The sequence below is a fragment of the Myotis lucifugus genome, unplaced genomic scaffold (genome assembly GCF_000147115.1).
Source record: "Myotis lucifugus unplaced genomic scaffold, Myoluc2.0 scaffold_17, whole genome shotgun sequence".
NCBI lineage: Eukaryota > Metazoa > Chordata > Mammalia > Chiroptera > Vespertilionidae > Myotis > Myotis lucifugus.
Genome location: NW_005871065.1, coordinates 1,047,953 through 1,069,527, shown reverse-complemented (window position 1 = coordinate 1,069,527; position 21,575 = coordinate 1,047,953). Strand labels below are relative to the sequence as shown.

Here is a 21,575-nt window from a genome sequence, read left to right as displayed (position 1 = left end):
GAAAGAGTTGTATTCTTTCTGCATTAGCTGCTGGGCCAGTAGAATGTAAACATGAAGATGCTAGTGTTACTTTGCCAGGAGGGATGATGGTGTTGGTGGAGAGCCTACCTGGGAGTGGATCTACTACCAAAGTGAATGAAGCCAAGAGATGGGAGAGAGACAGCTTCTGAAAGACATCATTTGAGTCCTTGGGTCTAATGGAGGCAGAAATTAGACTATTTCTGGACTTCTCAGTTAAGTGAGGTCACGTTACTGCCCAAGCCAATTCGAACTAAGCTTCTGCCCCTCGTAACTGAAAAAGAGTCCTGACATTACCTGCACTTCTCATTCCTCACATTCCTCTATGCCACCAGGTAAAGTGAGTAACATTTCCTTGAGGTTATTACTTTCTCACTGGCTGAGACCATGTCTTCGAGTCCACAGTGATACCATGCACAAGTGTGGTGCGCTGTCTTCATTAAGGAACCATTTACTGGTAGCTCAGTATGTGGAGACATTCATGACATAAAAAACGAACTGTGCTTACCTAGATTTATGTTCAAAGTCAAAACTGCAGCCATAAATATTTCCAAGAGCAACACTCTTCCCATCAGACAGCTAATCGCTGTAGTCATTGTCTGGGCAGCGGTGCCCACAGTGGATGCTCCGCTGCTGCCACTGCTGCTGCCACTGCTGCTGCTACTGCTGCCGCTGCTGCTGCCACTGCTGATGCCACCGCCTCCCCCGCCACTGCTGCCGCCGCTAGAGACAGACTGCGCTGGGAGGCTGAAAGCCCTGGATTCCACCCGAGCAGCATTATCCAGAATAAATTCAATCTTATAATTTTTCCCTAGGAAAAAAAATCATCATGGTGTTTGACTTCCTTTTATTGATTTTCATACACTTCCAATTGGGTTTTCATTGACTTATAATAATGTATGATTCCTAACACAGTATTTTTGAAACTGAGCCAAATGAATTAGTGTAAGTATAAACAAGTGTAGAGAGGGTCTCTGAGTTTGAAGAGTTCAATCTTCCCATCAGCTATGGGCAGGGGCACTCTGGCGAGATTTTCTTTCTGTAGCATCAGTGCCCAGGAGAGAGGCTGTTTGAAATGAGGGACAATAGCGACTGGAGGTGAAAGTGCTGAACCTCTGCTTCATCCCTACGGACTTGACCGAAACTGGAGAAGCCTCAGCCTCACTTGAGGGAGGTGGGGATGAACGCTGGACTTTGAAGAGTTGAAAAAATAGTACAACAAACACCCATATGTCCTCCACTTAGTTCAACATTTTTTTAACTGTTTCTCACATTTGCTTTAAGTCAGATGATACTTTTTGTTGCAAGACTGTGACCCTTTCCACTTACCCCAGGTACACAAGCTTGAAGAAACACTTGTTAAATCTTTTTAGAGAGTGAAACATAGAAAAAAAAATCATCCAAATGTTTTTTTAATCCACATGTTAAATCTTCCCACAGTTTTGAATATGAAATCAATATATTTTTCCTTGACATAATTTATTCTGGGACTACTGTTATCATTATTAAGTGTTTACCACACAGAATATAGACCTTGAAGTTTTACTTCCTTTTTTTCTATTTTTTTTAAATAATATCTGTTTTCATTCTTCCTTTCTTTTTTAAGGAGAGAATTTAATTAGGTCTTGACCACATTGTGTTTTCATAAACAACAATGTGTTATATAACCTTCAAGATGATCAGCCATAGTTCTATAGACTTCTATTCCTGTTAAAATTCACGACAATAGTGCATTTGTTGTTCCTTTTTTTTTCACTTTGAAAAACAGAATTTTGTGGCAGGTGTATTTTTTTCTTAGTGATTTTTATGTGTAAAGAAATTAAGTTTTTATTTTTTCTCCTGAAGAACTATGAGGAAACCAACACTAGCCTTGTGGAGAGGCTACTCCTTGTAGAACTGAAGAATCCAGACAAAAACCAGAATCAAGACCTTAGGGCTATAACTCCAATGAAGCCAACCCAGCAGAAGCTTCAGACGTCATGGAGCAGAGATGAGCCATCTTTGCCCAAATTCCTGACCCACACTATTGTGAGCAAATGAAAAGGCTGTTGTTTAAGCCGTCAAATTTTGGGCTGACTTGTTATGCAGTAATAGAAACAGAAATAAGCACTAAATATTATATAGGTTGCTAGGTCAACATGTTTCAAATATTATATTCATCAGTAAGACTATTTTTACCCAGGTTACTCAAAGATGGAGTCTCAGCTGAGTACTCTCTTCTTCTTCTATCCTTTTCTCACCTACTGTTAACTTCCCTATTTTCTGTGTTAGAAACCACAGCCCTTACCCAGGTGGCCCTGCTTTGCTCTTTAGAACGCTATAAGTAGAAGAGTGCATGCCGCCATGCTGTCGGACTACGGTCTGATCTGCAAGGGGATTTCCCACAGTGAAGTAACTGTGGGGGCCCTACTAGAAAGAGTTACAGGAAAGATGCTTTGTTAATTTTCTCAGATGTGCTTTAAAATTGTTAATCTATAAATTGCCTAACTGACCTAAAGATAATGAAGAGATGACTATACTTGACCTTCCTTACTGTCCACAACCAGGGAACTGAGGCCCTACACTTGGTGGAGAGAGAGAGACAGAGAGAGAGAGAGAGAGAGAGAGAGAGAGAGAGAGAGAGAGAAATTAGGAGCAGCAGCTCTTTCTCTATAGCAGGTCAGATAGACACTCCAAGGGAGGCTTTGAACTCTGAAAGACAATTTACTGTATAAAAGGAGAGTGCTATTTTGTTATCATGACAAAATGCCCAAACCTAGATCATTGCTTCAGCGCTCCAGTGACCTGGTTACTTTGGATCATTGCTATTTGGAAGTGGTACTTTGAAGACTTTGGTCCCTAGGTCAGGTCTTTGCCATTGGCCACTTCTTGAGTCCACCTTCCTGGGGTGGTGGACAACCTGCTCTGCAGGCAGGGCTCTTGTAGGTGCCTCATTTCCCATAAAAGGGTCCCAGTCCTACCACCATTTAGGCTGACTGTTCAAGAATTTGGCTCTGCCCTTAACCAGCAAGCATATGGGATACTCAGGGTCCTGTCCAAGAGCACAATGTTGAGCACACTGCCGTTTGATCTTCATCAAACACAAGGTTGAGATACTGCTGCCTAGTAGGCAGACCAGATTGTCTAATGTAGGTCATCATCAAAGCACGAGGAAACAAAAACTAAGGAAAAGATTCTTCTGGAATGATTTTAGTTGTTGATATTTAGTGATTATGAAAAACATCAGATGACTATTAGAATTATTTTACTTATTGTACTCTTTATTCTGTGTGTGTGTGTGTGTGTGTGTGTGTGTGTGTGTGTTTGAAATAACAGTGGTAAGAGTGCTTTTCAGAAGTTAGGCTATAAAGGTCTTAAAAGGGTCCCAGATTGAGGTAAACAGATTAATGGAGGTCTGTCTCAAGTATAAGCAGTTTATCCATTTCATTGTTTTAGGTACTTTATAATCTATCACCAATAGGATCTGTTTTTGGACATACCATTTTGGCCTCAGAAGAAAGGTTTTTACTAACTGGAGTTATACCATCAACTCAAAGAGAGATAATATAAGAAACATCACTGTGGAAGTTATGACTGTATTTACTGTAACAATGTTGAAGATATCACTTAGTAAAGATTCATTGGATATGCTTTATTCTGATCTCAGAGCAACTCCTGCACAAGGTATTAAAATTATGTGATCCTATCTTATCATTTCTTTAATTTGAAAATCTGTTAATTGCTTATATTATAAATGTAATAATACATATTTAGTGAAAATTAGACAAATGTGCAAATGGATAAAAATATGAATCATGAGATAATTTTGATGCATATCCTCAAATTGCCTGTTTAAATTTCTTCCCTTGCTTCTTTTAATTTCTAGTTTGTTTTGCATATTAAATATATTTTTGTAAGCTAGACTGTTTTCTGAAAAGTCAGAGTATAGGGTTCTGATTTCTATAATTTATTGAACAGCATATTATAGAATGCTTTGTTCAATTATAATACATGTGAGGATCCAAAATAGTACGCTCACCTGTTCTAAGAAGAGTAAGGTCTGTGTAGTTGGCCCAATAGCTGCTAAATGGAATTGTTGTATTTCCACCAAGACCACTGATTTGGTTATTGTTGGAGTCCTTTAGTATGGCCTTCAAAGTCAATGAAGTAATCCCAACTGATACACAATTACCCTAAAGAAAAAAAACCTAAATGTAGAGAATTCTAATTGCCCTGCCCCATGCTTTTTAAAAAAAGATATGTGAAACTTTATCTTTAAAAATGCCTCATTACAAATTTAAAATCAGTAGAAGCATTTTTTTCTACACAAAGAATTCACAAATATGGACACTGGAGCAAATTCATGGAAAAGAAATATTTTTAAAATAGTACTAGACAATATCCATACATATCAGTCTGATAGTGCAATGCTCAGGTAGGCAGAGTACCAGGATTAGTGAAGTTGGCTCACCCTCCCGAATTTATAGCTTAATTCTTCCACCTAAATGAAGCTTTGAGTTATAACTTACGTCGGGATCTACTGCCTTTACTGAAGGCTGCTGAGAAAGAGGCTGTCCCAGCTGCGCTGCCACTGGTTGACTGATCACTGAGAGCGAGGACACAACAGCCACATGATGAACAAGAAATGCAAACCTTTCAACTGGCTGGGCAGTCACCTGTGAATGGTCATGAGTGATGGAGTGGTTTTCACACGATAAACTGCATTCAGTAGCAAAATCATCTTAACCAAGCTAAGTATAATATTCATTTTTATTTTAAAATATGTTAATATGTGCAAATATTATTATAATATCTCCTCTAGATCAAATTCATGAAGCATTGTTGTAAATATTCAAGGCAAAGCACATTTTATTCCAATAAATTATTTTTTAGAAGACAGGCTCCTTTTTAACCTACTTTATCATTTTAGTGATACCGTATAAAATATCCAATAATAAATTAGACATGCTCTCTAAATTAGTCTTAAAATAGAAAAAAAAATGAAATAAGAAATTAGCAACAATGTTTTAAGTAGCTAAAGTGCATTTTTCTAGTTGTATTTTCTTACCTTAATCCATTCAGAATCACTTGAGCTAGGAATGGGATTGATAAGTGACATGGAAGAGACATTAAATCCAAGGGTACTACTGGTTTTTCCTAAAATTACAGCTTGTCCAAGAGAAGCAGCAACTTCTTGGAGTTCAGATAATTGCATCTGACCTATGAGGAAACAGTGTTATGACACAAGGATTATAAGGAAGTGGAATTGTGAGAACACATGACAGTTTTTCACTTAAGTTTTTGTTTGTGCTGCTCCATTCACATTATAGAATTCTATAGCTTCCTAACTGTACATAAGCTTAACATGACAGTCATATTAACGAAGGTAGGAAACTGAAAAGCTCAGCAGAGTATATTTTAAAGCTGGAATTAAAGAAAAAACAAAGGTAGATAAAACAGATATAAGAAAAATGAATAAAAGCATAATGGGAAAATCTGTCTCAATTTTATATTTTCCCATGTCATCCTTTGTTTAGAAGTGGAGCACTATCATGCATGTCTTTCATCACTTACCATTTTTTTTTAAAAAAGAGTGTCATTTTGGAATGAAAGAATAAAATTCATAGTATGTATATTAATAAGTTGCTACATAGATTAAATTACTAACAAAGGGTTACTTTTTCTGGATATTGATGATTTTCAAGGTTAATTTGAACTCTGGGTAGTTACTATACTCTTTTTCTAGCTTGGCAGGTCCTCTTAAATCGACTGTCTCCATAACGCTCCTTATGAAGTGGCACCTCTATTCGTTGTATTTCTTTAGTCAGGAACATTTGCTTCTTCTACTTCACCCGTCACCCCTCCTTCACACCATCTCATCAGTTACCAATTTTTAATCTCTCTGTCCCACTGTCAGTATCCCAGTGAAAGCCATCATCAGTGGACTCACTAGAAGAGCTTAAAACTGGCTTTCTTGTATCTATTCTCTCCCCCTTCCACTCCATTCTATACACTCCACTGTATTTGATCTTTTAAAAAACAACTGTCACCGAGATAACGTTTTGGTGTACTGTGGGCCTCGCCAACCCCTTGTTCCTAGACATCCAGCATCTTCCGCATCCAGAGTCCTGCCTGGAGGATTCTGACCACTGAGTTTCTTCCATTAAGACTCGGGAAGGAGGCCATGTCCTAGGCCAGCAGGTCTTACATTTGAAAATCACAGTCTTAGGGAATTTTAGTTCCTGTCAATTTAAAAGGTCTCTTGTGGTTGACTCAGACTCTTCTGGACAAATGCTCACTCTATGGATTCCCCCCTTCCCCCCACTTCCTCTGTGTATTCTTCTCCAAGACAGCCTCCCAGGCAGGCGGGTTCATGTGACCTAACGGTAGCAGTACAAGGGCGCTTCATGCCCGTACACTACTATTGCCACCTGCCCTCACTGGATTTTGGTATGAAGTGGCAGGTCTGACCTGGTCTGCCCTGTTAACAGATCCTCTGACCATTTGGAAGGTGAAGGCGTCCATTTCTGTAGACCGCCATCTGGAAACCAAAGACCTTAACTTGAGGTCATTCCTGACCTCAGGTCTCTGTTTATCCAGAGGTCCCTCAGTACTTAAGGACCCTTCTTTAGGAAACCTGGCAACGTCTTGGTATCCAACACTATGTGAAGGCTGTGGGAGCCAGGGGGCTGCTACATGCACATCTTTTTGCCATTTTCCAATATTTTTCTATAATGTTGCTCCATGACAAGTTGTAGGCTTTCCTTGAGTCTTAAAACTTGTATCCCAGCAAAGGTCTGGGAAAAATGCCATTGGTCTGTCTCTCCCTCTACCCCATGTCCAGTTCTTAGACGATGTGTACCTAACTAGATAAGTCTGACTAACAAGGTAAAACTGCTTTAAGGGGATAGAGGTTGGGAGGGGTTGTGTGTGAGGAAATTTGATCACATATAGAAAATTCATCATAGTTTCTTTGGATATTTGAGTGGCTAGTATGCTAAATATTGGACCCCAATCCATGTAAGGGCTAACCAGGATTTCTAAGAGTCGGTGAGCAATTTGTATATGAACCATGGACCCACTACAACGCCTAGGTTAAATTAACAGACTCTCTTGGGTCCAAAGCCATGACCCTGTCAACACAGGGATTATAGGGTTTGTGAAGGGAAGTAACCTATGACAGGGCAGAGAACATCATGAGAGAACTGGTTATCATTCAAGCCTGTGCTTCCAGTTTTCTTCAACAAAGAGAGCTGATCAGCACCTCCCTCTACTCATGCAAGCCTTTCCACAGGCTTATCCCCACAAGGGAAGAACCTCTTGGCTGCCTAACTGGTGGAATTCCAGAAAGGCAATGTGGCTCATGTAGAGTCAAAACAAACCTGCTGGGGAAATGAGTGATGACCCCTAGTGGCAGAAGGTGAGATCTTCACCCACTACACAGGTTTACCCATAAAACAATAGCAGGTTGGGAATTAGCCCCTGGGGATTAGCAGCAGGAGGCCAGGAAGGTTCAGTGGCCTCTAGAGAGGCTTGTGCAGAGCCGAGAAGACCATTCATCTTGTAGCAGAGACTATTAAGTCCAGGGGGCAGCGTGAGGGCCTGAGGTCATGAAGGCCCCCTTGGGATTCAGATAACAACTTAAACAGACTGAACAGATGGAGAGGAAGAAAACCTGAAGACAGAACATTTACCCACTCAGATGCCCAAAAGGAGTCACTCTAAGGAAATAATTTAAAGCAGCAAAGACACCTGTTACGGGACAGTTGAGCTTATTTTTATCTGATACCTAGAAAATGAGGGTCTGGAGAGTGAGGGACGGCCAAAGGGGTGATGGCTGGTGAGGAACAGAGAAAGGGGTGATGGTTGGTGAGGCTGATTAGAGTAGCATAGGAATAAAGATAGAACATATGCTTGCATATTTGCACTTGTTGGGTCAATCTGTGACTTTGCTATGGAAATCTATTTCGCCACTCCACTACTCTTTCCTTAGGAGAACATATCCACAGTCCTTCTTCAGCTTATGAACAGGAGAGCTCCTTTTGGTTTCCCACTATCTCCTACTGCTCAACCTCATCTCCAGCAGCTCGCCTTTCCTGCCTCCTTCCACTGCAGACCTATTGGACCTTTCCAATTCTTCTAAAGCATCAAACTCTCAGCAACTACTCCTCAGCCTTGAACGTTCCCACCCCCCTATTTTCATGTTTAATCTCTCAGCTGTAAGGCCACTTCTTTAGGTCACTTCTCAGATCTTTTATATTAGGTGAAATCCTGTGGTTGAATTTGTTAATTGCTACAATAATAAAATAGAGGCTCAAATTCCTTCATAATTCCAAAGTAGGTTGGGATTATAGGAGTAGGGCAGGAAAAGGGGTCTCTAAGGCCCTCACAGGGTTCAGGATGTAGGGTTGGTGGGATTTCCTGAGGTCATGCTTACCAGGCCTTGATAAGGTTACTTGTGGGTGTGGATTTGGTAACTGCATTGCTCTATCTCAAAGGTCAATTACTCGTACCTGTGGTGTCATTGGTTATGAACTGAGGGGGCGGATCTCCAATCTCCAGTTGAACCGTGAGTCCCATGGATCTCTTCTTGCGCACACTGTCCCCTCCTATTACTTTGCTGATACGGATTTTGTCACTTGGTATCTTTAGGAACAAGGCAAGATTTCTAACTAGATTATGAGAGCTATAAAAGTCCTCTTCTGTTACAGCAGGTATTTGGAAAGAAACAAAAATGACTGCGGTGGTGTGGATTTCAACAGGCATGGTTCCTTTAACCAAAAGGTAAAGCATCTGGTAGGTTCTATCAAAGTAGTTTTCACCAAGGACAGTGGAATTCAGGTTAGGAAGGAATTGCTCTATGAAGGAAAAAAGTCGAAACAGCATGGTTATGCATATTCATATGATCACAATTACCATGTAATATTTAATATTTGTTTAAATTTGTGAAATGCCAAAAAGTTCACCATTATCATTCTTTCATATGAAAGTATGCATCTTAAAAACACATATAGAACTAACAAGCAAAATTAAAGTCAATCTTTTAAATAATACCGATTTTAATCATTATATGTTAAATTTTTTTAAAAGTTTTAAAAATTTATTAAAAACAATTAATTTAGAAAACAATAATCATTGGTTCATTAAATTTACTTTAAAAATACTATAGACACAGTATAAATGAGAAATAAAATCTAATTATGAACCCAGGACCTTGTATTATAATACTATTTACATGTCCAGAATTTTAAAGCCTTGACCAAAGGCATTTGATAATTTAAAAAATGTAAATTTAACTTTAGTAGCCATCTAGTTTGTGCAGTGAGATATACCAAATCTTGAGGAACATTTTTAATTCAGTGCTTCTATTTTTACCAAGAAAAATATTATATAACACAAATGAAATATACATCAAAACATCCCAGAAGGCCCTGACTGATTTGGCTCAGTGGATAGAGAGTCAGCCTGCAGAATGAAAGGTCCCAGGTTCGATTCCGGTCAAGGGCATGTACCTTGGTTGCAGGCACATCCCCAGTAGGGGGTGTGTAGGAGGCAGCTGATCGATGTTTCTCTCTCATCGATGTTTCTAACTCTCTATCCCTCTCCCTTCCTCTCTGTAAAAAATCAGTAAAATATATTTAAAAAAAAACCAAAAACATCCCAGAAGGATCTTACGTGAAATAGGTTTACATTTCAGCCTGGCAAATATTTGGTTAATGCAAAACAAATTCTAACAGGAAAGCAAATTTTGTAAAAGTGATTGGGATTATTATATACATTAAAAATGAATGAACATACAGGGGTGTGAAAAAGTAGGTTTACAGTTGTTAGTACACAAAACAGTTTCTTCTTATATTTATTTATTAATTATTGTATTATACTCCATGCAAACAATTGTAAACCTACTTTTTGCCAACCCCTGTATATACTATTTTATGGCACAGTGTCAATAGTAATAATGTTTAAGAGGTAATATATCTACTAAAATGTATTAAGCCCTGACAAAGGTTGAATTGTATAATAGTACTGCCATAAGAGGTGCAGATTTTTACCACATTTCATAGTGAGGCTTACTAAGAAAAAGAAATGAAAATGTTATAAAGAAGAGGGTATTTCTTATGAAAGTAATAGACATTCATAACAATGGCACTAAGGAGCCATTTCATTGTTACTAAATATTTATTTAATACCTACTAGGATAAATTCTAGATGCAATTTGGTTTAAACATTCTGTGAATCTGAAGTATGTGCTTTTGTATTATTATCAAGCTACTGTTACATATACCATTTATCCTAGGTAACTATCTCATGTCTTCAAAAAAATATGTACAGGTTCATAATACAGGGAGATTATTTTACATTCCAAGTGCCAGAGCAAAATGTTCATTTAAAAGCAATGTCAGCAGGCACATCCCCAGTAGGAGGTGTGCAGGAGGCAGCTGGTCGATGTTTCTCTCTCATCGATGTTTCTAACTCTATTCCTCTCCCTTCCTCTCTGTGAAAAATCAATAAAATATATTTAAATAAATAAATAAATAAAAAATAAAAGCAATGTCAATTCCGGGGTGGGGAGGTGGAGGGTGGGGGAGAGAGGTATGGGGAGATCCATAAGAGGGCAGTGGTTGTTTTTCAGCCCTTCAGAATTTTACATGTAATTAAATATATATATATATATATATATATATATATATATATATATATATATAATGTGTACTGTATTTTTCTGAGTAAATACCTGTGTGTAGATGTCTATTTAATTCCTTATATTAAATTCTGCCTGTTGGGATATTTTCCACTTTCCTGACTTGAACAATAGATACTTGGTACAAAAAATATAGCTTGAAAAAACTGTTAAAGTTTATAAAAATTAAGCTGTAAATATGTATAATGATTTGTATGTAAAAATGGCAACACTGACTCTCTTAGCGTATAAGGAGGTAATAGAGTATAATTTTAGTGCACAGGTTCTAGAGCTAGTTTGTTGGTCCTTGCTCTGCCCTTACTGGCTGTGATATTGTTATGGACTGAGTTGTGTCCCCCTTTTCCCACAAATTCATGTGTTGGATCCCTAACCCCTAATGTGAGGGTATTTGGAGACATGGCCTTTGAGAGGTAATTGGGTTTGGATGAGGTCATGTGGGTGGGGACTTCACAATGGATCAGTGCCTTTATAAGAAGAGATAACAGACAGCTTGCATGCTTTCACACACACTCTCTCTCTCTCTGCCTGTGAGGACAGTGAGAAGGAGGCCATCTGCAGGCCAGGAAGAAAGCTGTCCCCAACCTGATTATACTGGCACCTTGACCTAGTACCAGCAGCATCCAGAACTGTGATAAAATAACATTTTTTAAGCCACCAGGTTTATGGTATTTTGTTAGGCAGCTTGAGCTAAGACAGAGATGGTATTTTGTTAGGCAGCTTGAGCTAAGACAGAGACCTTGGCAAATTACTTTACCTCCTTGTGTCTCAGTTTACTCATTATGTTATTATATAGAAAGCATGTAGTGCCTGGCACATAGTAATGTCTCTGGAAACATTAGTTATTCATATAATTAGTAGAAATTGGACTTGCTCCATAGACGGTAATGAATATGGTTGTCCATTCATACTCTCATGTCAGCTTATATTATGATCCAAAGCAGACATTTATGTGATTGTTAGCAAAGATAACAGGGCACATATAACAATGATAATAAATTAGCACGTGTGGAATGGAATGTATTGACTTTATTGGTATCGGATTAACAAAAAGACTTCAGTGAGCAGAGATAAATCCTGGTTTTGCAAATATTAGTAAATGGGTAAGTTTAGCCTTTCCATATATTTCATTTAAGTGCAGTTTAGTTTATTATATATCCTTCATGGTGTTTAGGTTGATGTTATGCTAACTTTCTTGGCAATATTGTCAATTTAGGTTCTGAACTCTGTGAACTAGAAGTAAAGCAGAGATAGGATAAGTATTCTAAACAAGTTTTCTTCTGTACATAGGAATAACTAAACTGAATGTGTAGAATGTAAATGTTCTTAGGGGGCTAAGGAATGTCCATCATACACCAAAAAATTAATATCTGCATGTTGCAGATAGCTAAGACTTCCATCAGGACTGATCTTTTACGACATACATGTTATAAATAAACACATTTTAGTATTTGGTGGCTAAAAACTATTTTATCTTGCATTCATCAATGGTGAAGGAACTAAAGATATTAATAAAATATCAACAAAGAATTTTACATGTAATTAAACATATATAATGTGTACTGTATTTTTCTGAGTAAATACCTGTGTGTAGATGTCTATTAAATTCACAGTGTTTCTGTTGGGGGTTCCATACTGTATCTTTGGGGCAGACCAATGCATTGTTCACATAGACATCCAAACGCTGCAGTGTGGAAAAAAAAATTCCTACCAGAACAGCCTGTTAAAAATGAACACATTTTTACATCTTAAAAGAACAATGAAACAAAATATTTAGAGTATTAGCACTTAAAAAATAAATGTCCTTGAACTATATATATTTTCTGCAAAAAATTAAAACTAAATTCTATGGACTTAGGATAAATATTGAGCTAAAATTATTAAAGGAACTTACATTCAACCATTCATAGAGATGTTACAACTTATTGATAATTCTCAGTAGAAAAGTGTAATGTAAGAAAGAAATTATTTGAGGAGAATCTCTAAATTAAAGAAAGGGCCTCTTTAAAAGCTAACAGAGTTCAATACACACTTTCCACTCCAGGGGCAGAAGAAATGGGGAATTTAGCAGTACTCTGTATAATGCAAACTTGGCAGTACTCTGTATAATGTAATCACACAAAATTAGCTACTTAATGTTGAAAAAAATACTTATCTCTGAGACAAACATGGTAGTAAAACTAATAAAAATTAGCTCTAGCCCAGCGGTTCTCAACCTGTGGGTCGAGACCCCTTTGGCGGTCGAACGACCCTTTTACAGGGGTCGCCTAAGACCATCCTGCATATCAGATATTTGCATTACGATTCATAACAGTAGCAACGAGAATAATTTTATGGTTGGGTTACAACATGAGGAACTGTATTTAAAGGGCCAGAAGGTTGAGAACCACTGCTCTAGCCTGTTTGGCTCAGTGGATAGAATGTTGGTCCACAGACTGAAGGGTTTCGGGTTTGATTTTGGTCAAGGGCACATACCTTGGTTGCAGGCTGTATCCCAGGCCCTGGTTGGGGCATGTGTGGAGGCAACCAATCGATGTGTCCCTCTCACATTGATCTTTCTCACTCTCTGTATCTCCCTCTCCCTCAACTCTCTAAAAATCGATGGAAAAATATCCTCCAGTTAAGATTAAAAATTAAAAAAGACTAATAAAAATCAGCCCAAATAACTCTCCTCTTTGATTCAATTTTGTTCATTTTTTTCCATGTTTATATTCCCCAAATCTCATGCTGTCAAATGTAATCATAAAGTAAGAAGACTGGCTTCTGCAGGACAGAAAGGAAAATCTTTTGAAATGTCTACAGAGGCTCAGAATATTCACTGTCACAATACTTTGTAGTTGCATTCTTAACTAAAAATATTTTCTTTTATTCAAAAATTGAGTGTCTATCTGAGCCAGGCATTATTCTAGGAGCGCTCAAAAGTCCCTTCCCTGTTTAAGTTTACATTGTAGAGTGAGGAGACAGAGAATAATTAATAGAAATAATAAAAAGCAAAGTATCAAACAGGTTAGAAAGTGATAAGTGCTATGGAGAAAAAGAAAAGGTAGAGCAGAGTGTAAGTAACGGGTAGAGCCTAGAGGAAGGGTAATCAGGGTAGGCTTCTGGAGCGAATGGGAGTTGAGGAGATGGGGGAGTTAGCCACCTGGGGTAGAATGTTGGAGGCAGACTTAACATCTGAACACAGGCCCTGGTGGTAGCATGTCTGGTGTGTTGAGGACAGCAAGGAAGCCCAGTGTGGCTGGAGGAGTAAAATAAGAAGGGGAAGAGCTAAGGGGGAGATTCTCATATGGTTTTGTAAGCCGCTGTGAGGACTCTGACTCTTGGGCAAAGACCAATAGGGAAATTATTGTAGGGTTTGGGGCAGAGGAATGATCTCACTGGCTTACATTTTGAGAGTCCCTCTGTGGTTGCTGAGGTGAGAATAGACAGAAGAGAGTCCCTCTGTGGTTGCTGAGGTGAGAATAGACAGAAGAGAGTCCCTCTGTGGTTGCTGAGGTGAGAATAGACAGAAGAGGGCAAAGATGGAGCAGGAGGAGGAGTTGGGAGGCAATCGCCTTCATCCAAGGAAGAGATAATGTTGGCTCAAACTGGATGGTAGCAGTGGAGATGGTGAGAAGTGCTTGGATTCTGGAGATTAGGGAGGGAGACTCAACTGGTTTTGCAGATGGATTGGATGAGGAATGTGAGAGAAAGAGAAGAATCAAGAATAGATTCCAGGTTTTACCTTGAGCAACCGAAAAACTGTGATTGCTGTCACCTGAGAAGGGGTGGGTGTCTCCTTTCATTACTCCTCTCTCTGCTTCATCTCATCAGTATCCTTTCTTCACATTCCTAATACTCTTAGATGTTCACGTCTCATATTCTTAGAAAAAAATCTAAATTATGAGACTACTGCTTAACCTCAAACTCTTTCCCACTGACATATAGTATATATAAGTTTAATCACCTCAGCTGAATTGTTTATAGGAAAGATCTGACATTAATGATGATATTTTAGATAATGTGCTATGATCCTAAAGTCCAAAGGTATATTTCTGACACATATAAATAAAACAGCATGGAAGAATAAATATGTAATTCCAGTGACCATTTTGGATGTGCACTATTTTTTATGTAAAAATTCAGGTTTCCTTCCTAATCACACAAATCATAGGCCCTAGTGTCATGCCTCATATGAATCAAGTGCATATGGGGGAGAGGTGTTTGGTATTCTTATGTGCTCTCAGGCTGATGAAACTATCTGGGCTAACAGTATTCTTGGTGGTACCCTGATGATCCTTGAAAAGAAGCTATGGCTGACGATGTTCAAGAGAACAGGGGAGGAGGTAAAGTCCTTAGCAGATAGAAATATAAGCAAGTAATTAACACCAATAACTCTTAAGCAATTATTTCCATCTTGCCTTACCTTGTCGTGCTTCACGTTAAGCAACATCAGTCGAAGATTCTGAGGACTAGTGCCAGTGAAGTAAACTTCATAAGATTTGTTCAGAGCCACAATGCTGTGAAACAGGGACAGTCTTCTCTGGCAGGAGTATCCGGCACACCAACCATGATCCTGTGGGCCTAAATCCACAGAAAATGAAATTCATGTTTCCTATGATGAATGTCATTAGTGCAAAGTGTGACAAGTAATTGCACTAAAAATAAATGGCAGTGATGAAGTTCAACATTTACATCCTTTATCCTTCCACCCATCTATCCAGAGATCTAAGCTATTTTTCACACCTTGGCTTAAATAGGAAGGCAGGGAAGCAACTCCTCTCACTTACCATAATTTTATACTGCTCAAGTTAAGACGGGCAAACTAAGGTATTGAGGATTTGTACTAGAAAGTCAATGAAGAAATACTAGATTTGCATGGTTCTCTACTTTAATAATCATATTTAAGCTCAGGCCACATAGTAAGGAAGAAAATGCTTCATCCTTTCTCCTACCTATCAAATGTGAGTTTGGGTGGGGAACCAACTTTCTCAGACTCTGCTGAGAAATATGCTGTAACAGAGTTAAGTTGTTAAAAATAGAGCCTGAACTGTAACTAGAAACAGGTATATTTCTATGTCTGAACCATTGATTCATTAACTCTTTCTTATACTCATTTGTTCATCAGTTAATTTGTAAATTCAACAAACTCTTAAGTATGTTTTTTATTGTCTTTGCCTTCCACTGTTATTTTAATATATTTTTGTTAAAGAGTGTGATTATAGGTAGTATTGGAAGGTCAACATCATTAATGAACTGAAGCAATCTGAGAAATGACACTCCAATAAACTCTCTAGAAAGCAAAAAGACAGTGGATGCTTCTCTACCTGAATCTAGCCCAGTGATGGTGAACCTTTTGAGCTCGGCGTGTCAGCATTTTGAAAAACCCTAACTTAACTCTGGTGCCATGTCACATATAGAAATTTTTTGATATTTGCAACCATAGTAAAACAAAGATTTATATTTTTGATATTTATTTTATATATTTAAATGCCATTTAACAAAGAAAATCAACCAAAAAAGTGAGTTCGCGTGTCACCTCTGACACGTGTGTCACCTCTGACACGCGTGTCACAGGTTCGCCATCACTGATCTAGACCTTTCTAGAACAGGTACACCATGACTTTTGTAGCCAACTTCTCTATTTCACTTCAGTTTTACAGCGGCTGGGATAAACATTGAGTGAAGTATGGAATGATGAATTTTCTTCATGTATTTATTCATTAGTGTTGCTCAATTTCCTGGCTTACTTGAACTTATCATAAATATTTATAACTGACTTCAATCAAATTTTAAATCAATATAAACTTCTGCAACTCAAGCAGAACATAAACTTTCCCTAAGCATCCAAAATATAAATCCTGTCTTTAAATAAACCTTCTTTGTGGGGTTTTAAACAAACAGAAATTTCTACATATAAAATGAAAAATTTAGAGTGACAAAAGCCACCTAGTCCAGTGTATCTCAAATTTCATTTCAGAAATAAAAACAAAACACATCATTTCAAGATTAAGTCTTCTAAGGATTCATGAAAATAAAAAATGAGTAGGCTGAGAGTATTTGTTCTCAAGTATTCCAAATGATATATTATTGTTAGGGGCAGATATAGAATCGTGGGGACTAGCTATAGTTGTAAAAAATATTGGTCATGCTCTGTTAACTAGGATTGTTCTGTTCTGATTAGAGAAAGCACATTCTAACCTGGCTGAGAGTTGTACACCCTGGGACATGGGAGTTAACCTTAGAATGTAGTCCATTCTCCTTTTCTAAGAACTGCCTGTCATCATGGAAAGATTAACCACCTTGTTGCTGAAACAATCTAGTTCCAGAGGTCCCTGTCCTTTGCAACCCTCACCCAGCCTGCAATGCCTGTAACCTTGCCCACTTTCCCAGGCCTGTAATTCCTACTTCCCCTTGTAATCTTTGTCCTACCCAATATAAGCAGCTGGCTTATGGGGAGGGGTAGAGCAGATTTTCATGGATGACCTGCTGCTCTCCCATACTGCTGGCAGTATTAGAAGAAACACTCACATATAATTCAACCTTGTCTCTGCTTAATTGACTCAAGTAGTGACAGGCAGCCCGAACCCATTGGTTGTTCAGATTCATTATCGTTTTTTTAATTTATGAGAGGCAAATTGTCATTTTGGAGACACTCAGGCCAACTTTTTCTTAAAAATATTTATAAGTATGAAGATCACTCAGCAAATAACTTTCCTCTCTTTCTTCTTCTAGTGCTCAATGTCGAATCACTGCTCTGGCTTTCTAATACGGGAAACTGCTGAAGTGTCAAGTATCTCTCTTATACATAGATCTTTCTTACAAATGGGAGGCACAGATGTTTGCTAGTTTTCTGTGATAATAATTTGAGCTGTCTCTATGCATGCACTAAATAGTGAATGCTTTGAGTAATCCTAGTTTGTTGACATTGAACACCTACCATTAATGAGATCTACATAACCACTGCTCACTATAGCCACAGGTGAGAGTCTTCGAGTTTCGGTGTCAGAATCCAGGCTTTCAATGACCATCATTGCATATTCCATCCCAAAGCACCGATAGCTCTGCCATTCTGGAATGTATCTACAGGCTGAATCTCTAATAATTCCTAGAAACATAGGTATATACGTTTTAGCAATGAAAAGAAATCTCTTCGTAAAAGTATCCACATACTATCTTTTTCTTGTTATGTAACATTACTAAGTAGGAAATACATTATTGGTTGAGTACAGCAGTCATTAAAAAGAAAAGATATATCTTGTTTCACAAGTTTGAGAACTAACAGAATAATATCCAACAAACCTTTATAAGGTGCTTTCTCAGTGACAGGAATTCTACTTCCATTTGGGAATGTGAGCATAACCTTTGGAATTCTGTAGTCTCCAATTCCAAATTGGCTATTTCCATTCCATTCATATTCTGATTGAGGTATCACTGAACCAGAATTCCCCAGAAAGGAGCCATCCATATCTCTGAGAAAAGATTTTCTTTTGGCATCACAAACCATGTCTACACAATCAGATGGATTCACCTTCCTGTGGAGAAAAGGTCAAATGTATGAATACTTAGATTTAGTATCCCTCCCTATTTTTAGGGAGCATTTGAGTATACTTGAGTATTTGATAAGAATATCCAAAAAAATTTGATTGATTGAATCTTATCTTTTCAGACAGGATTTAAAGTAGGACCCAGTAGCATATGTAATGTGCATTGTAGTGAGATCTGTTTTCCACTGTGTTGAGTTGGTCTATTATGAATTCATTAACATTTCAAAAGGACAAGTTATACCTGTGGGATATAAAATTAGAATTCCATTTTGTTGTTTCATATTTTCTTGAATAATAAATTTCATATTTGTGAATAGCTCATGATATACTAACATTACTGTTCAGGACATAAAAAATTCCTGTGTTGGCAGAAAAGTCTTTATTATTTTTTCCTTTCCTTCTCTTTTTTTAATGGGTCTTTAAATATTATAAAAGTATTATATGCTTACTATGAAATCATCTAGGTACTTGGTAAAAATTCAGTCCCCTTCACCTTCTTATCTTAAGCTCTTAGAATCATCACAAACTGCAGATTTAGTATTTATTCTCATAGACTTTTGCCTATGTAAATGCAAACAGATGTACTTGAATTATGGTTTTTATGCTTCACATTTTAGTAAGCATTCTGTAGACACCCGAACTGTAAGAGATGAAATACTAACAATTCACAATGCAGTTCAACCACGGATGGTATTCTGCTTTCATCTTGGGCCACCTGGAGTGTGGATTGTTAATTGGTTATAATAAAATAGCTGCTCGATTTGCAATGTACTATACATTGTTTTGTAAACAAGTCCGTGGGTAGGTGCCTAGTGGCACTCATACTACAGCTTGGGGATCTCTCTGATTTCAGCTTCCAAAGGAACAGGCTGAGATGTGGACTTCTGTTCAAGTTAGTTATTGAGGGAATCCTCTCAAAGGGAAGGAGAGCAGCCATAGAGAAAAGCTGTGGGGCTATCATCAAAACAAAATCAGATGAAGTCAAACTATTTATGAAACATTGCATTTCTCTGAAGAGCTGTCTGGCAGCATTTTTCCCTGTCTTTTCCTTATGCTGAAAATGTACAAAGATCTCTAATAGAAAATTTCTTACCTCCACTGCTGCCTTACACCTAAATTCCTAGTCTGCACCTCTTATGAACAGTAGCAGTTATTGACTATATTCTTTTAAGACTTAGAATGGAGGTGGTTCAGCTTCTACAAATATTCTGACACCACCTGACCTTTGCAACTGAAAAATCACTGTTCTAAGTTTCCACATACTCTCAGTCACAGTGATTATAAGGACAGACATTTAATTTCCAACAAAATGTTGGAGTGCATGAGATAAGACACTTGGAGAGCAACGGGAAACAAAAAAGTTAATGAAAATCAAAGAAATGTTAGAAATGTCTCTCGTTCCAAATGGGGAGGTACTTATGTACAGCACACTTCTAACCGAATTTCTGCCTCTTATGTTTAATGATAGTGTTATTTACAATGCCTGGAGCCCTGGCTGGGTAGGTCAGTTGGTTAGAGCATCATCCCAATACACCAAGGTTGTGGGTTTAATCTCTGATTAGGGCACATACAAGAAGCAACCAATGAATGCATAAAATAAATGGAACAACAAATTGATGTTCTCTCTCTCTCCCCGTTTTCCCTCTCTCTAAAAAATCAATTAAATAAATATAATGCATGGGAAAAAACAGTATAAGAGAATATACATATATTCAACTTAACTGAAAACACAGATGCATTAGTCTTGATTTTCATAATGCTGATAAAAAAAAACAGTTATTTTAACATAGCAACTTTCCCAGCTCTATGGCAGGGGAAAGGCAATGGAGAACTATGAAGAGAGGAAAAAAACTGGGTTTTCATATATTTTACCTTATATCAGGCCTATGTATAAATATTTTTGCTTTTTCAATAGTGTCAACCAGCTGTATGTTCTTCACATGGATTGGATGCTGTAAATCCTCATTTAAAGGGTTAGTAATGAATATCACATTAGTTTCACCTGAACAAACATTCTTGAATCCAACAAATGTTGAACCTGAAATGTAAATAATAGAAAAATAATTACTTTCTATAGAGGAAGTGGTACAGTTGCATTTCGTGTACATCCCAGCAGACACATAATTTAATACTACCTTGAACATGAAGGTCTTACCTTACGTGGAAGATGAATCCACCACCATATGTGGTAGATTGTTGTCTCCCTATATCAACACCACTGAGTAGTCATTTCCATATTTCTCTGCGCTTGGCCATGTAACTTGTTTTGGCCAATGGGACAAGGGCAATTGTGGTATTAGCAGATCTGAAAAGTGCTTGCATGTTAGGGCTCACTACCTTGGTGCTCTAGGGAACTCTGTGAGTTTTAGCATGTTAATAAGCCTAGCTCAATCAGCCCCATTACTCCATTCTTGAAATGGACTCTGATTTCTTTTCTTGTCATATTGAGCAGATTCATATACACATTCATTTAAATCATTTTTTTTACTAACAATGAAACATGATTAGTTATACTCTATGTACTCTTTATAGCACTTAATTGAGATGTGTCAAGGACTATGTGTAAACTTGCCTGAAACGTCCAAAAGGCCACTGATGGCGTTGTAACTCATGATCCCCGCGTGAGGCTTCCGGGGTGCCATGTTATGTGCTGAAGCAAAGGTGGGCCAGCAAATCCCGCTTCTCCCTCCTTTCATAGAAAGAAGACAGTTGATGAAACTTGAAAGTGCACTCATATGAACACCAAAATTAAAATTCCTAATTTTCTACCTGATGGAGGTCTAGAACTCCGATGGGCAGCAGAAAGTTCAATATTGGGATCATCATTTGTTAGGAGATCAGAGCAATTGAATTCAGGGCTACTTCCAACAATTAATGAGCTCTGTGAAAAAATTCAAACAATACAGCTTTAATAATAGCTACTGCTAAGAGAAAACACAATAATTGGTAATACTGAATTGCACTGTTGCAAAAGACAATCTATACGTTTCAGAAATGGATCATTAAACCCAGATGAAAAAGGTGTGATTTCTTCCCAGAGTGGAATGACTCAAAGTGGCCAAGGGAAGATGGATATGTAGACAATTATATATAATGACATGTTCTGTTTCTAGATATACATTATGTCCAGGACACAATAGGAACAAGAAGAGGAGGGAGTGACTTAAGCTACCTAAGCTGCTTCAGGAAAAAATTCATAGAAGGAATGAAAATGTAACTAACTGGGGCAAAGTTAGCAGGTGATAATCAAGAAGAGGTGAGGGGCCCTGACCCGTTCGGCTCAGTGAATAGAGCGTGGGCCTGTGGACTGAAGGGTCTCGGGTTCAATTCCAGTCAAGGGCCCATACCTCGGT

General features: G+C 38.0%; 1 protein-coding gene across 1 annotated transcript in view; it reads right to left on the bottom strand.

Annotated features, from left to right (window-relative positions):
* Positions 1-372: 372 nt before the first annotated feature.
* Positions 373-21,575, bottom strand: part of PKHD1L1 (PKHD1 like 1) — a 125,522-nt gene continuing 104,319 nt past the window's right edge. Inside the window, exons 66-78 of the mRNA XM_023750910.1 lie at positions 20,992-21,103; positions 20,795-20,911; positions 20,095-20,260; positions 17,978-18,210; positions 17,616-17,783; positions 15,102-15,259; positions 12,281-12,416; positions 8,511-8,855; positions 5,066-5,217; positions 4,527-4,673; positions 4,037-4,190; positions 754-829; positions 373-684 (exon numbers count right to left, since the gene is read on the bottom strand). Coding sequence (XP_023606678.1) covers positions 498-684; positions 754-829; positions 4,037-4,190; positions 4,527-4,673; positions 5,066-5,217; positions 8,511-8,855; positions 12,281-12,416; positions 15,102-15,259; positions 17,616-17,783; positions 17,978-18,210; positions 20,095-20,260; positions 20,795-20,911; positions 20,992-21,103 — 2,151 coding nt within the window. The 3' untranslated portion in view covers positions 373-497. The remainder of the gene's footprint in view (positions 685-753; positions 830-4,036; positions 4,191-4,526; positions 4,674-5,065; positions 5,218-8,510; positions 8,856-12,280; positions 12,417-15,101; positions 15,260-17,615; positions 17,784-17,977; positions 18,211-20,094; positions 20,261-20,794; positions 20,912-20,991; positions 21,104-21,575) is intronic.